General features: G+C 49.2%; 1 protein-coding gene across 2 annotated transcripts in view; it reads left to right on the forward strand.

Moving 5' to 3' along the window:
• Window positions 1–13,709, forward strand: part of Tbcd (tubulin folding cofactor D) — a 141,281-nt gene extending 127,572 nt beyond the window's left edge. Inside the window, exons 30-39 of one of the 2 annotated variants that reach the window (XM_050130439.1) lie at window positions 4,336–4,419; window positions 5,536–5,694; window positions 5,769–5,907; window positions 6,153–6,274; window positions 7,842–7,919; window positions 9,481–9,570; window positions 10,094–10,181; window positions 10,709–10,818; window positions 12,105–12,189; window positions 13,465–13,709. In XM_050130439.1, the coding sequence (XP_049986396.1) occupies window positions 4,336–4,419; window positions 5,536–5,694; window positions 5,769–5,907; window positions 6,153–6,274; window positions 7,842–7,919; window positions 9,481–9,570; window positions 10,094–10,181; window positions 10,709–10,818; window positions 12,105–12,189; window positions 13,465–13,482 (973 nt within the window). In that variant the 3' untranslated portion in view covers window positions 13,483–13,709. Of the gene's footprint in view, window positions 1–4,335; window positions 4,420–5,535; window positions 5,695–5,768; window positions 5,908–6,152; window positions 6,275–7,841; window positions 7,920–9,480; window positions 9,571–10,093; window positions 10,182–10,708; window positions 10,819–12,104 lie in introns of both variants that reach the window. The other variant, XM_050130438.1, reaches the window with a different exon arrangement.
• Window positions 13,710–13,723: the final 14 nt, after the last annotated feature.

Here is a 13,723-nt window from a genome sequence, read left to right on the forward strand (position 1 = left end):
ATAGACAAGTTTTCCTGTTTTGTTGTCCAGACCCTTCCAGAATGTACTGCAGGCTAGGTAGCAGACAGGGCCTAAGGTGGCATTGTGAACCTAGCCCACATGGAGCTGGTGACTTGGTTCTACGATAAATATTGTCAGGTCCTAGGCTTCTTCTCTGAGGCCCCTAGACTCCCAAAAGACCTAGTTCACCTGGATTCCTTCTTGAAGTTCAAGACAGAAAAATGGTGAGCACTGTGTGTCTTTTCCATGGAAGATGTGAACAGCCATCTATTTTCCCAGTGTAAGGCACTGAAGGCAGACCAAAGAACAGTTCCACCCAAGTCTAGCGTAGTGAGCCAGTCGGTCTCCTGAAGTAGGAGTTACTTACACACGGGTGACTCAAAGGCACTCCCTAGCAAGGGTGACAGCTCACAGAAGTCTCTGGAGACGTTTGCTCTACTTGTATGCATCTCCCCAGCAGTTACTACTGCTTTTATAACTGACTCTATCTAGGCTGAGCAGGGTATACATCCAAAGAGAATAGTACATGCAGTAGGGATAAATCCTGGTGCTACTGCCAGTGGCCTCTCAGTCTGCTCAAGCCATGCAACTGTCAACCACAATCAGAGGGACTAGTTTGGTCCTATGCTTGTTCCTTCCCAGTCCGGCTGGAGTTGGTGAGCTCCCATTAGCTCAGGTAAACTGTTTCAGTGGGTGTCCCCATCATGGTCTTGATGTCTTTGCTCATGTTCTCACTCCTCCCACTCTTCAACTGGACTTTGGTTGCTCAATCCAGTGCTCCAATGTGGGTCTCTGCCTCTGTTCCCATCAGACAAGACTGCCTGACAAAATTGGGAGCATGGGGATGGGGGGAGAAGGGAGGGTAGAAGAGAATTATAAGGGGAGAAGGGGAGGGGTGAGGAGAACTTAAGGAATGAGATAGTCGAGAAGGAGGAAGGACAGAGATGAGTAAGGAAAGAGATATCTTGATTGAGGGAGCCTTTATACAGTTAGTAAGAAACCTGGCTCTAGAGAAATTCCCAGGAATCCACAAAGATGACTCCAGCTAAGACCCTAAGCAGTAGAGAAGAAGGGGCCTGATCTTGACTTGCCCTGTAGTCAGACTGATGACTATCTTAAATATCACCATAGAACCTTCATCCAGCAACTGATGGAACCAGACATTCTTTTTAAATTTTTTTCTTTTATTACATCATTTCTCCCCTTTTCTTCCGCTCTTTGCTCTTTCAAATTCATGGCTTCCTTTTTTCATTGGTTGTTGTTACGCACTGTGTGTGTGTGTGTGTGCGCGTGCTTGTGCTTGCATGTGTGTGTGTGTGTTTTTTCCACTCTCCAAATTCCTTAGTAGTTCATGTGGAGTTGAGGCTTTGCCCACCTCAATCCGTGTTTGTTGTTAGAGATGGCTCATTTGTTCCCGGCTGCTTAGACCCAAAATAATCACTCAGAAACTATAATATTTGCAATACTGTTTGGCCAACAGTTTAAGCGTATTGCTAGCTAGCTCATATATCCTCAACTAACCCATCTCCATTAATCTGCATCACCATGAGGTTGTGACCTACCAGCAAAGTTTTGGCGGGCTCCAGCTGAGGCATCTGTCTCCTGTGGTGGCTACATGGCTTCTCCCCGACTCTGCCTACTCTCTATATATATCTCTTCCAGCCTGGCTATATTCTGTTAAGCCATTGGCCAAAAGAAGCTTCTTTATTAACCAATAAAAGCAACACCTATACAGAAGGACTTCCCACACCACGTTACCATGCCTGTTGTCTTTGTTCAGCTTGGCTTTAGGCAGTAATATTGGTGACACTTTACTGGTTTGTTTTCCCCTGGTTCTCAGTCTTTCTGCCTCCTCTTCCACAGTGATCTCTGTGGCTTAGCTGCTTATATTGTGGATGTGTGAGTTGGGGCTGGGGCTCCACAGCTCTGCCTTTTGATTGGTTGTGGCTTTCTCTGAAGGTCTCTGACCATTGCAAAGAGAAGTTTCCCTGATGAAGGTGGGGACTACACTTTTCTGTGGGTACAGGGACAAATGCTTAGACTGCAGTTAGGGATTATGCTGGGTTAGTATCGTGGTGACGGTTGTGGGTTCTCCTCCAAGAGCCATGACTTCACAAGTCCTAGAGGGTTGGCTGGGTTTCTAGTATAAGGTGTGATTTCCTTCTTACTGAACAGGTCTTAGGTCAACTTAGAGAACAGTTAGTTTCCCACACAGAAGGAGGAGGGTAAAATAACAATAAGGACTCTGAAGAAGTCATATGGAATTATACAAAAACACTTATAGTGCATGTAAGCTGGTGTATAAACACATATGTGTATTTTCAATAAAGTTTTCCTATCCGGGCTGACAGTGCTTCCTCTAAGGGAGCCAAAGACCATCTAATAAAAACCCTAACAACTCATGAGAAGCCCTCTTTTGGGTTGGTCAGGATTGTCCAAGGGAGTCCTAAAACACTGCAGGCTGTTACTAGTACCCTTGGTTGTCTCCCAGAGGTAGAAGATAAGTCCCTATTGCTAAAGACATCATGCGTTTCAGACACGGGGCTCAGAGGCCTCCTCCCTGAGGACCAGCTTTCGTGGTCCTGGGAGGCTCGACTCAAACTTCCGTAGGAGGGAACCCTACGGGCACACAGTGACTACACCTTGACACGCTGTTTTTTCCTTTCTAATTGGTCAGTGTTGAGAACTTTCTCAGAGATTCTAATTGTTTTTGAAATTCTGTCTTTTTCATTTACTTCTATTTTCTTCGTATTTTTCAGATACAGTTTATTGTAAAGACTACACTTGGTCAGTCTCTGTTGCTCCTGTTATTTTGGCATTTGTTAGGTTTTATTCACTTGAAATTCTTAACTGGATTTTCTATGTTGTGGTTAAATTGCAAGGCTATATAGTTTTCTTTTAGCAGGTAGTGATAATGGCCAGCCAAATACACTGACGTCCACTGTGTTTTCAGGTCACAGAGTGGAAGGAAGGGCTTCACAGAGAGGTGGCCAAGTCTGGACAGACCTGGCGGTATGGACTGGGCTCCGTGACAATGGCTTCATGCAGTTGCCCTTGCTCCCAGGAGCTTATCTGGGATGTGATTTTTTTTTTTCCTTGCCCTGGGGCTCTGCCAATGGTCCTCTGAGGCTCAGGACTCAGTTCTTTCTCCTGTTCATGTGCTTGGCAAGCACAGCTTGTCCTTTTGCTGGTTTCTGCTGGATTGTTTGGAGTCTCGCCCTGTGCTTCACAGCTTCAGAGATGGCAGGCACCATGAAAGAAATGTACAGATTACCCCACCATATGTCTGTGCTTTCTAACGGTGTGCCTAGACCTGGGCACTTTCCAGACTTCCCTGTGTCCCCCGTATACTATACAGACATGCCCCTGTGTCCCATGGTACTTTCTGCAGGCCTCCCACATCCCTGGCACTCTTTGCTCATGTACCCCATTTCATCCCAGCATGCCCTGCAGATCTCCTTCCCTACGTCCCGTGGCATCCACTGTCCATGTGCACCCGTGTCCATGTAGCTCACTGCATCCCCAGGCTAACTTTGTGTCCAATGACCCTCACCTGACTTTGAGGAGTCCCCTGGAACCCTGGCCTGCACTGCGTCTGCGAGCTCCCCTCAGAAGGGCCCGTGGGCCTCAGAGGGAACCTGGTACAAGCCCCAGGGAGAGTTTGATTGAGGCAGAGATGACCCTAAGCCTTAGGGTTTATTTCTTCCTTTCCTGACTCACTGAATGCACCTGTATCCCAGTTTAAATGACTACTTTTGCTCTGAAATTAGATCTTTTTTTTTCTTCGATATGAATTAATGACAGACAGCTCTGTTTAGCAAGAAAGAAAGTCTAGAATGGATATGAATGTTGATTGCTCTCTGATGAGAACAAGAAGCGCCAGCCTTGTGCAAAGAGACTACAGCGGCCAGCTTCACAGGAGAGGAGTCTGTGGGAAGTAGCTGCTTCGATGGTGTGTGCACATGTCTTAGGCCCTGCTGAGACTTGTCCAGTCTGTCTTCAGATGCTAAGAATGGGCCCTCTTGCTTGACAGTATGAGAGAGAGCACGTCCCTCGTTCTCCAGTCAAGGGATTTAAGTAAAGACTGCCAGCTGCCGGCATTGGGTTTCTCTGATGGTTTACAATGAAGTGGGATTTCTGTAATCTCTGAAACTTTCCCTGTGTTAGGGCCTTCTGGAACCAAGCTTGTGTGTGGTCACTGGGTGTCTCAAGACTTTTTCCCCCTCATGGGCTCCTTGTAGACTCTGTTCTCACAGGACCCGATGGATGTGTTTGATGGGACCAGGGCTTGAATCCCTGTCCTGGATTAACCTTCCTATATCTCCTTATTCACAGGGTCCGGGAAGCTGCCATGACGAGCCTCATGGACTTGATGGTTCTGCTGGCACGGACAGAGCCGCAGCTGATTGAGGCCCATGTGTGAGTATCTGAGGACAGCAGGGGCGGCCCTGTGTCTCCATCCCTTCTCAGAGTAGCTTCTCTGACCTCTGTCTGACCCTCCACAGTTTGTGGGCCATGGCCAGGGACCTCCTCCTGTTCCATGTCCCCAGAACAGGATACCTACCCTCCCACCCCTGTACCAGGACCTCCTTTGATCTGGCCTGTTTGGCAGCCAGCTTCAGAGAGTGAGACCGTGGTGGTCTCTGAACTCAGGTTCTGTAGCCGAGATTCCTGCCGGAAGGGACCACCATCATTTGATCCAGCCCCGGTGATTCTCAACCTCTTCTGCCATACTGCTGAGGCCCGGGGTTCTACTGTTCGTTTCCAGCCTGGCTTCTCACCTTTCTTCTGTCACTGACCTGCAGTACTGTTGGTTTTCCCACCTCCATCCCAAGAGTTCATCAGCATCCACATGTGCCTGTTCTGTGGCTCCTGAGATGTTGGGGTGCAGGGTATAGTCGTAGCATCCTGTGTTGGTTAGGTTTTTTGTTTGTTGTTGTTGACTTGGCACAAGCTAGAATTATTTAGAAAGGGACTCAATTGAGAAAATATATCCGTAAGGTTGGCCTATAGGCATTTTCTTTATTAATGATTTGTATGGTAAATCCCAGGCCAGTGTAGGCTGTACCACTCCTAGGACAGTAGACCTGAGTTGTTTGTTTGTGTTTTTGTTTGTCGAGACATGGTTTCTCTATAGCTTTGTAACCTGTTCTGGAACTAGCTCTTGTAGACCAGGATGGCCTCGAACTCACAGAGATCCTCCTGCCTCTGCCTCCCAAGTGCTGGGATTAAAGGTGTGCGCCACCACCTTCTGGCTTTTTGTTGTTGTTGTTGTTTTCTGTTTTGTTGTTGTTGTTGACCTGAGTTGTATAAGAAAGGCTGAGCAAGGCATGCAAGCCAGTAAGCAGCGTTCCTCCATGACTTCTGCCTTTGTTCTGCCTCCAGCCTTGAGTTCTTGTCCTGACTTCCTGTAGTGATGGAGTATAACCTGAGAATCACAGTGGAAATGAACCCTTTTCTACCCAAATTGCTTTTGGTCATGGTGTTTTATCACAGCAATAAAAACCCTAACTAAGACACGTGTCCTGTTTGCAGCTGTGAGCGCGTCATGTGTTGCGTTGCCCAGCAGGCAAGCGAGAAGATTGATCGGTTCCGTGCCCATGCCGCCCAGGTGTTCCTGACTCTATTGCACTTCGACAGCCCCCCCATTCCCCATGTTCCCCACCGCAGAGAACTGGAAAGCCTGTTCCCCAGGTACTGTCAGGTACGGATCCCCTTTGCAGCCCAGCCCCTCCAAGCGTGGCCTTGAGGAAATCACTTTCTTTCAGGTCTGACGTGGCCTCTGTGAACTGGAATGCACCTTCCCAGGCCTTCCCTCTTATCACCCAGCTCTTGGACCTGCCCGCCTACAGATACCATGTCCTGCTGGGGCTGGCCGTGTCTGTTGGTGGTTTGACGGCGTCTACGGTAAGGAGGCACCTGGCTGTGCAGGACAAGGGGATCCAGGGGACTCCTTCCAGAGGGTTCTGTCCTTAGATGTGTGCACTGCACACGCTCAGTCATAACAGCCCAGCACCTGGAAGGCCCTCATGTCTTTGTAGTTTGCAGTTGTTTCTGTTCAGTCCTAGGCATTTACTGTCATTGACGTAGCCTTGGGGAACCGAGGGAAAAGCTAGCCACGCTGTGCCTCAGTACTACGTTTTGGGTTTTAGGTCAGGTATTCTACACAGAGCCTCTTTGAGTACATGAAGAGGATTCAGAAGGATGCTCAACTCCTGGAGAGCTTCAGTGGGACTCTCCTGAAGGTCTTTGAGGACAACCTCCTGAATGACAGGTAAGGGGTATCTTGAGGCTGGGAGGTCATGGTGCTTGTGCCCTGATCCTATTTCCACAGAGCCCAGGTTTCCCTGGGACCCATGGTCACAGTTAGTAGGTGAGGAGCAGGGCCCAGCACACTGTCAGGCCCTGCTGGCTCCCTTCAGTAACTTCAGTGAACCCCAGCATTCATCTCTGGGCCTCACGGGTTCTTGGCACGCACCTCCTGCAATCCCTCTCCCTCAAGGCACTCTGGGCAGGAAAGTGAGCTTTTCTGTGTGCGTGTGCAGATACCAGATCGCATGTGAAGTGGGATGAGGTTCTAGTCTGTAGGAATATTCCCTGACTTTTCTCGTCTGTAATAACCTCATCGAGAATATAAGAAACCGGAAAGGCAACCCATGAAGTATGTGGGGTGGTTCCTGTGGGTGTGCGAAACCTTTCTTGTTCCGCCTGCCCCAGAGCTCTCCCAGCCGTCCACTCTGGCAGCCACTGATCTATCACCAAAGTCGAGGTGGCCTATTGTGGCATTCCATTTAAATAGGCAGTGTCATCACCCTGTCTGTCTGTCCGTCTGTCCGTCCGTCCGTCCTCTTGTTGAGCTGACTCACTCGTTTGGGCATTTCATGTTCCAGGCCTTGCAGACAGCTGCAGTGCACATGCAGGAATGGATCTCTGTGGATGCACACCCCCTTTTCTTGGGTACACACTGTATGATGGACTGCGGGGCCATGTTGATTGTTAACTTCTCTGAAGCTGCTGGTCCCCTCTGTTCCATGTCTCAGCAGCATTAGTGTGGTCAGCCTCTCGGGTGGCTGTTCTGTTAGACACTCAGTCGCCCTCCTAGAGTCTGAGGTGTGCGTTCCCTGACACCACAGCTGTTTAGTTGGGTTTTCCTCCTCCCTGGTTTTGATGCCTTCCCTGGACCAGGCAAGTCCTTGTTAGGTCTGTGGTTTGAAGGAGCCCCCTCTCACCTGCCTTGTGCTTCAATGAGCTTTGTGTTGTTGCTGAGAAATCTTTGCCTAATCTGGAGGTCCTAGAGAGCTCCTCTCTTCCAGAAGCTTCAGCTTTACGTTCTATCTTTAGCCCTATGGTTTGAGATAGTTTTGTGAGTGCTCTGTTTAATTTTGCAAATGACTGTCCAGTTGTCTAGCTGTCCAGCACAGCCTGCTGGACTGCTCACTGTTCTGGCTTTGCGCCTTGTCAAAACCATCAAGTGTACAGGTGATGCTGGACTTTACCTGGATGTCTATACATCTTTACGTCAGGAACTCTGTTCTTACCTTTGCTTTAGGTAATCCTGAAAGGAGCCATGTTGGCTCCTGCTTTATTCTTACTTCCCATAGTCACTCTGGCTTTCTGTAAGAATTATAATTCTGGTGTCTGTCCTTAAGAATTTGGCAAGGCTGTCTTGGACTCTAGACTCATCTAGGAAGAGCCATCATGGTGTTAAGGGTTTGTGTTTTTGTTTTGTTGTTGTTTTTTTAACTTGTCAGTGGCATTTATTTGTCTGTCCCTCATGTGGGTGGCTCCATAGTTCTTGGGTGCTTGTGTGGGTCTCATGTTTGCTTATCCTATCCTCTCAGGGTATCTGTATCACTGCTGAAAATGCTGGACCAGCTGCTGTCCAATGGGTGCTTCGACATCTTTACTGCGGAGGAGAAGTAAGTATCTGTTTGCTTAGTGTTCCCTCTCTGTTAAACCTAATTGCCCAAATTTTAAAAAAAAAAATGTATTTATTGTTTTGGTACCTTGCTGTGTTGCTCAGGCTAGCTTCACTGTTACCCAGGTAGGATGGTAGACTTGGACAAGTGAAGTAGTCCACTTACTAGGGCAGGCAGGCAGAGAGGTCTGGAAGCTGATGGAACCTGAGGTGTGATAAGGACTAGATGGAAATAGAGCAGTATGTGGGCTGTGTTTTGGGGCCCAGGAGTGTGCCTGTGCCCATCATAGCGGGACAGAGGCTATGGGACACAGGGCACGAATGCTGCTTCCTGCTGTCTGTGGTTCCTCAGCCTCTTGTCCAGAGGAGCAGACAGTCCAGCTTCATGATGTCTCTAAGCCCTGGAACCACGTAGGTGCCAGGCTGCCTTCCTGAGTGGATGATACTTTTGTGCTTCACCGAATGAAAGCTAAGTTCCTTAGAAACTGCCTGGAGCTTTGGATTTTCCTTTTAAGCTAACTGGTGGTGGATTCAAATCCACTGGGTCTAGACGGGTCTCCTTTGCTCACTACTATTTGCTGCCCCCCTGAGCAGATCTGTGCTGTAGGGCATCAGGCTGGTGTCATGTTGAGAATATGTGTTCAGGTGCGAGTAGTAACTGGCTATTGATCAGTCAGGCCTGAGAGGGTGCCGGACTGTGGCTGATCCAGGGGCGTGATGCCAAGAGATGTGAGCATGTGGGAGCCATAGCAGCTGGAAAATGTTATGGCCGGCGTGTCTCTTTCCACAACAGAAATCTTTCAGAATACCAGGTGTGGCCAGGAAGCCATGTCACCCCACTCAGACAGGCAGAGCCGAGACGTTCATTAGACACCAACCACAGGAAGCTCATGCCTGGTGGATTAGCTGAGGAGTCTTTCAGGAATGCTGGAGATGACCAAGTTCAGTGTAGACCTGAATGGGACCATTGGGACCACAGAGTGTCTGTGGTGTGTGGGAACTTTAAGTCTAGAAGAACAAAAGAACTGTGCATGAGTCCTACAGGAAGACCAACTGAGGCTGTATTTTAGAGAGCTAGTCAGGGAAGGACTGAGATCTGGATCAAAGTCCCAGGGTACAGCAGCCTTCTCTTCATACCAGGGTTGACCTGGGAATTAACTGTCATGGACTAGCCTGGTGTGTAGTGGCCCAATATCAAGGTCATTGGGGATGACTAGGACCCCTCATATGGCTTCTTTCCATGAATAGTACCTGCTGGTAGGGTCTTCTCTGTTGGGTGGATAACTTGGATATGGTCATACCATAGCTGTGTTGGGCCTGCCCGCCCATGGGTGAGGTGGGTGATGGCATATCTTACCGGTAAGGAGATAGGATAGCTGTTCTCTGCTGTGTGTGTTGGGAATGAAAGAAAGTGGTTGATGCCACATAGCACAGCATCTGTTGAGCAAGCCGACCTTCAGGTTACTTGGTACCAACAGCACACTGGATGCCAGTACAGCATGAACCATACTGCTCTGTATTCCCGTGAAAGACCTACTTACAATACTGTTTTCCCCTTCAAGCCACCCCTTCTGTGTGAAGTTGCTCACACTTTGTAAGGAAGAAATCAGGAAGTCAAAAGACGTCCAGAAGCTTCGGGCGAGCATTGCAGTGTGAGTTTTAAGTGCTCCTGGGTGGAGACGGAGGGACTTGGTGGGAAATACAATTTTGATCACAAAGCTGTTTAAAATATGGACTGTTGGAGTGTTTATTGAGGAAGGGAAAGGCCAGACGACTGCTGTCAGTCTGGAGGGTCAACCTGACAGGAAAGCTCCATCTCTCACCTTACTGTATAAGCCCAAGGAATGTGAATACAACTATGCCAGTTCAGGCATCTGGGCACAGAACACTGGTCATGTGTAGGCAATGTGATAGATACACACAGGCACATGCTAACACAGAGATCTCATTATGTATAGGCAAGTACATGGGAACACATTAGTGTACAGTGCACACTTGGATACATGACCGTATACCATATGGGAGCGCACTAGCACATAACACACAGGTGTGTGTATAGGTGCACACACATTAGCACATGGCCCAAGGTTTATGCTGTGTACTTGTCGGATCTCAGATGTGTCTTGGGTAACATGAGTATGGCACGGCTCCATGTCCCCTGTGGGCTCTCTGCAGGCTCTGTGGGATGGTGCAGTTCAGTGGTGATGTACGACAGAAGGTCCTTCTGCAGCTGTTCATCCTCCTTGGCCACCCTTTCCCTGTGGTGAGTGTGTCCGCCCCATCTCAAGGCCAGCTAAAGGTCTGTGCTCATGTACGGCCTTTGGTTTAGAAGTAAACACAGGGGTGAGATGGTTTCCAGGCGTGGGCAGCCCTGGGTCATGGTAGTCAAGTGGCTGGCGTTCGTATGAAAGGAACGTGGGTGCTGGTACCAGGCAGGATGAGCATAAGGAAGCATTGCCGAGGGTGGGGTGCCAACAGCCCAGGGTTAGGGTTCCCCTCCTACCCAAGAACTCTCTAAGTATCCCAAAAGGAAATTCTGCAAAGGACAGTAGTTTCTTTGAGGTAGAGTGGGATGGCCCACTGCTCAGCCTCTTTGTCAGAAAGGCACATTACGGGGTCACAGGACACTAGCAAGAGGGACGGACTCCCAGGCAGGAGTCCCTTCTGACAGAGGCTGCTGATCTTCCTTCTGCTGCATGTCTGAGATGGCGGAAGTGTCTGGGCTGTGGCCAGATTCATCTCCCGGGGGTGATGGGTTTTCCTCTTGTTGACCTGCTGTTCTTGTCCCAGATCCGGAAGGCCACAGCAAGCCAGCTGTACGAGATGGTGCTCACCTATAGCGACTTGGTGGATGCAGGTGTGCTTGATGAGGTCATGTCTGTGCTCAGTGACACAGCCTGGTAAGTCGGGCCTGCCTGAGCGGCTGCCACTTTTCTCCTGTTCCCCTTGCTTCTGATGGAAAGAGGGGAGACATTTCTAACCCTCAACAGCTTCACATAGGGCTGAGGACAGACACATCCTGGGAGCTTCAGGAAAATGTTTAATGTGTGACTGCTTTTCTCTTGTAAGCAAGGTGGGCAGAGTGGCTCAGAAGCTGGTGTATTCAGTAACTTGAATACAGGGCCATCAGGATGCCACCAAGTGGGTGTCCGTTAGCAACTTTTATTTTCCTGCTGCTAGGGCCATGTGATCTTTCCTGTTTTAATGGCCTTAGAGACTTGTCTTCAAAGTCAAGAAGTAGAGAGGAGATGGTGGTGGTGGGGTGTACAGCCTGTGGGTGTGATTCTCAGACACTCCAGCCTGAGCCTGGAAGCAGTTACCTTATATGACCTGTGATCCAGGCACTGTACACATTCATATACATGTTTGCATACATGATCACATACATACAGCTGCTCATAGTCACATATGTATGCACTACCAAGCTGACTTGTCCCCTGTAGCAGATATACTATTTGGGAGGCACAGCCAGGTAGCCCAAGTTACTGCTACTGCAGACACTGTCCACTCAGACTGATGGAGAGGGGTATTGCTGACCTCAAATGCTGGCAGGTCTGTGGGGTGGTAGCAAGTGAGGGTTTGTGATGTATTCATGCATGCTCCCCAGAACAGCGATCTCCATAGGAGCTCACGTTAGGATGTGGCCTTCCTGCCTAGGTGAAAGCTGTGGGGGCCTGGAAGGCCAGAATGCATTTCAAGGTCTTTGCTGTCAGTAGAAACTTAACACAGTGCCTTCTGAGGAGACACTGGACATTGCTTCCAACTTTCTAAAACACTCATCTTGAGAAAGGATAGCAGGGAGGGAGGAGGAACTTATATGTGTATGCATGTGTCAGGGCTTGCATATGTGAGTGCAGTTGCCTGCCGAGGCCAAAAAAAGATGTCCAAATCCCCCCAGAGCCAGGGTTACAGGTGGTTGTGAGTTGCCCTACATGGGTGTTAGGAACTCTGAAGAATATGACACCTGGTTTACAGAGGACTATTTTTTACTAACCCTTACAAAACATGCTTTGTACCTTTCTATTCAATGAAATCAAAGGCAGCTGAGTTCTAATGAAGATGCAGAAGCCTCTTAGCCTGAGGTCGCGTCTCTTCTCTATGTTCCTAGAACAGGGGCCTGGTATTTACTCTGGGGGAAGAAACTGAACCATGTTGGCTTCGGGGACTCAAATGCTTTACTCCCCAGGGACGCAGAGCTTCCAGTTGTAAGAGGGCAGCGGAATCACCTCTGTGACCTCCTTGGCGTGCCCAGACCCCAGCTGGCTACAAAGGTAACCAGTGTTCTGAGGATACATGGGGCCTGTGCTGTCTGCTGTTCTGAGCTCCTGTCTAAAGTAAACCGGGTCCCACAGTCGGTTCTCTCATCACTCCCTGCCTGGATGTACCTCCTATTGGGGGGCTCTGTTTCTCTGAGGACACCTGTCTCCCTGGGGCCTCAGTCCTCTTGACTGCCTGTGCTTGGCCGTGGAAGCTGCTGTCGGATGTTAGCTGTGGCGTAGGCCGTGGGCTCCCTGCCCTTATAGAACCCAAGCCTCATGCTGGAGTCCTAGGCGAGTCAGGGACAGAGGAACATTCCAGTCAGCCAGTCCATCTCCACCCTTGGGCTTTTCCTGGCCTGTGGGATACATCCCTCCCTAGAAGACAGTTCAGGTGTGCCTGACAGAGATGACTTTCCTACCTTGCTGCAGGCCCCCATGGTGGGGATTCTGTCTTACTCCAATCAGTACTGACGAAGCAGTGTTTGCGTTTGTCTCGGTTGTCCTTTAATTATGTCTGAATTTTGGGGGATGCACTCTGGAGCTGTTATTAACTAGGTGTTCCTACACTTGACATCCCCTCTGCCTCTGTTAGTGGTGACATCTGGTTAGCTTGTCTCCTGTACAGTCAATTATGCCTTTCCGTCATTTACAGATCTGTATTAATTAGTCTTTCATGTTTACTCTAATTACTGACAAGTTTATGTTCATAGTCTCTGTTTCCTATTTGACCTTCCTGTTTACGGTTTCTTTTTCCTTTATCTGGATTTTAGTTCCCATCCTGTTCACTGTTCTGTTCTTCTGTCCCTGATTACCCTGGGGCCAGCGCTCTTTCCCTGCCTACTGCCTCATCCCTGGCCTTGACCTCTGAGCTGGGCTTGCCCTAACCCTGAGGCCTTGGTATTTAGCTGACACAGTCTTGATGGTCAGCTACTGTTTTTCCTGTTTGCTTTGATGATCTGGCTTTAAACCCTGAGCTCCTGTTACCTCGCATGCTGGAAAGGATTTTGTTCTTTCCCTCTTGTGTGTGCTATGCTGGGTTTGTGTGCCTGAGTCCTCCCAGGGCCTCCCCCTTGAGGAGCCAGGGTGTAGTCTCAGTCTCCTATGTGGAGAGCGAACTTGAGTTTTCAACTCTGTTCATTCACATACTTCAAAGTTCCCTATCAATGGAAAGAACAATTTAGCAACCTACTCTGTCCACCAACCTGCTAGGATCCTGGGACGTGGCAGCCTTTAGCCATACATCAGAGAGGGTGGGGACTAGCCTGACGTTGCTGTGTATCTTTACAGCCTGCTCCCGGAAGCTGAACTGTTGCCTGCCTAGCTGGGATGCCCTGCCCCGAGGCGCTACAACAAGCTTTACCATCATGGAAACCTGGTGCCACACACCGGAGAAAGGTGGCACATGCTGCTAGCTGGACTGGGAGGCCATCCACAGAGAGCAGTAACTTCATGCATGCTGTCTTCTGGTGGCCTGTTCTGCCCACTTCTGCTGTCCTAACACCATGTGCTTCCCATTAAATCATGTTCATACAGCCCGGCCTCCATC

Source organism: Alexandromys fortis, unplaced genomic scaffold, assembly GCF_014885135.2.
Source record: "Alexandromys fortis isolate MF-2015 unplaced genomic scaffold, M_Fortis_MF-2015_v1.1 scaffold_349, whole genome shotgun sequence".
Classification (NCBI taxonomy): Eukaryota; Metazoa; Chordata; class Mammalia; order Rodentia; family Cricetidae; genus Alexandromys; species Alexandromys fortis.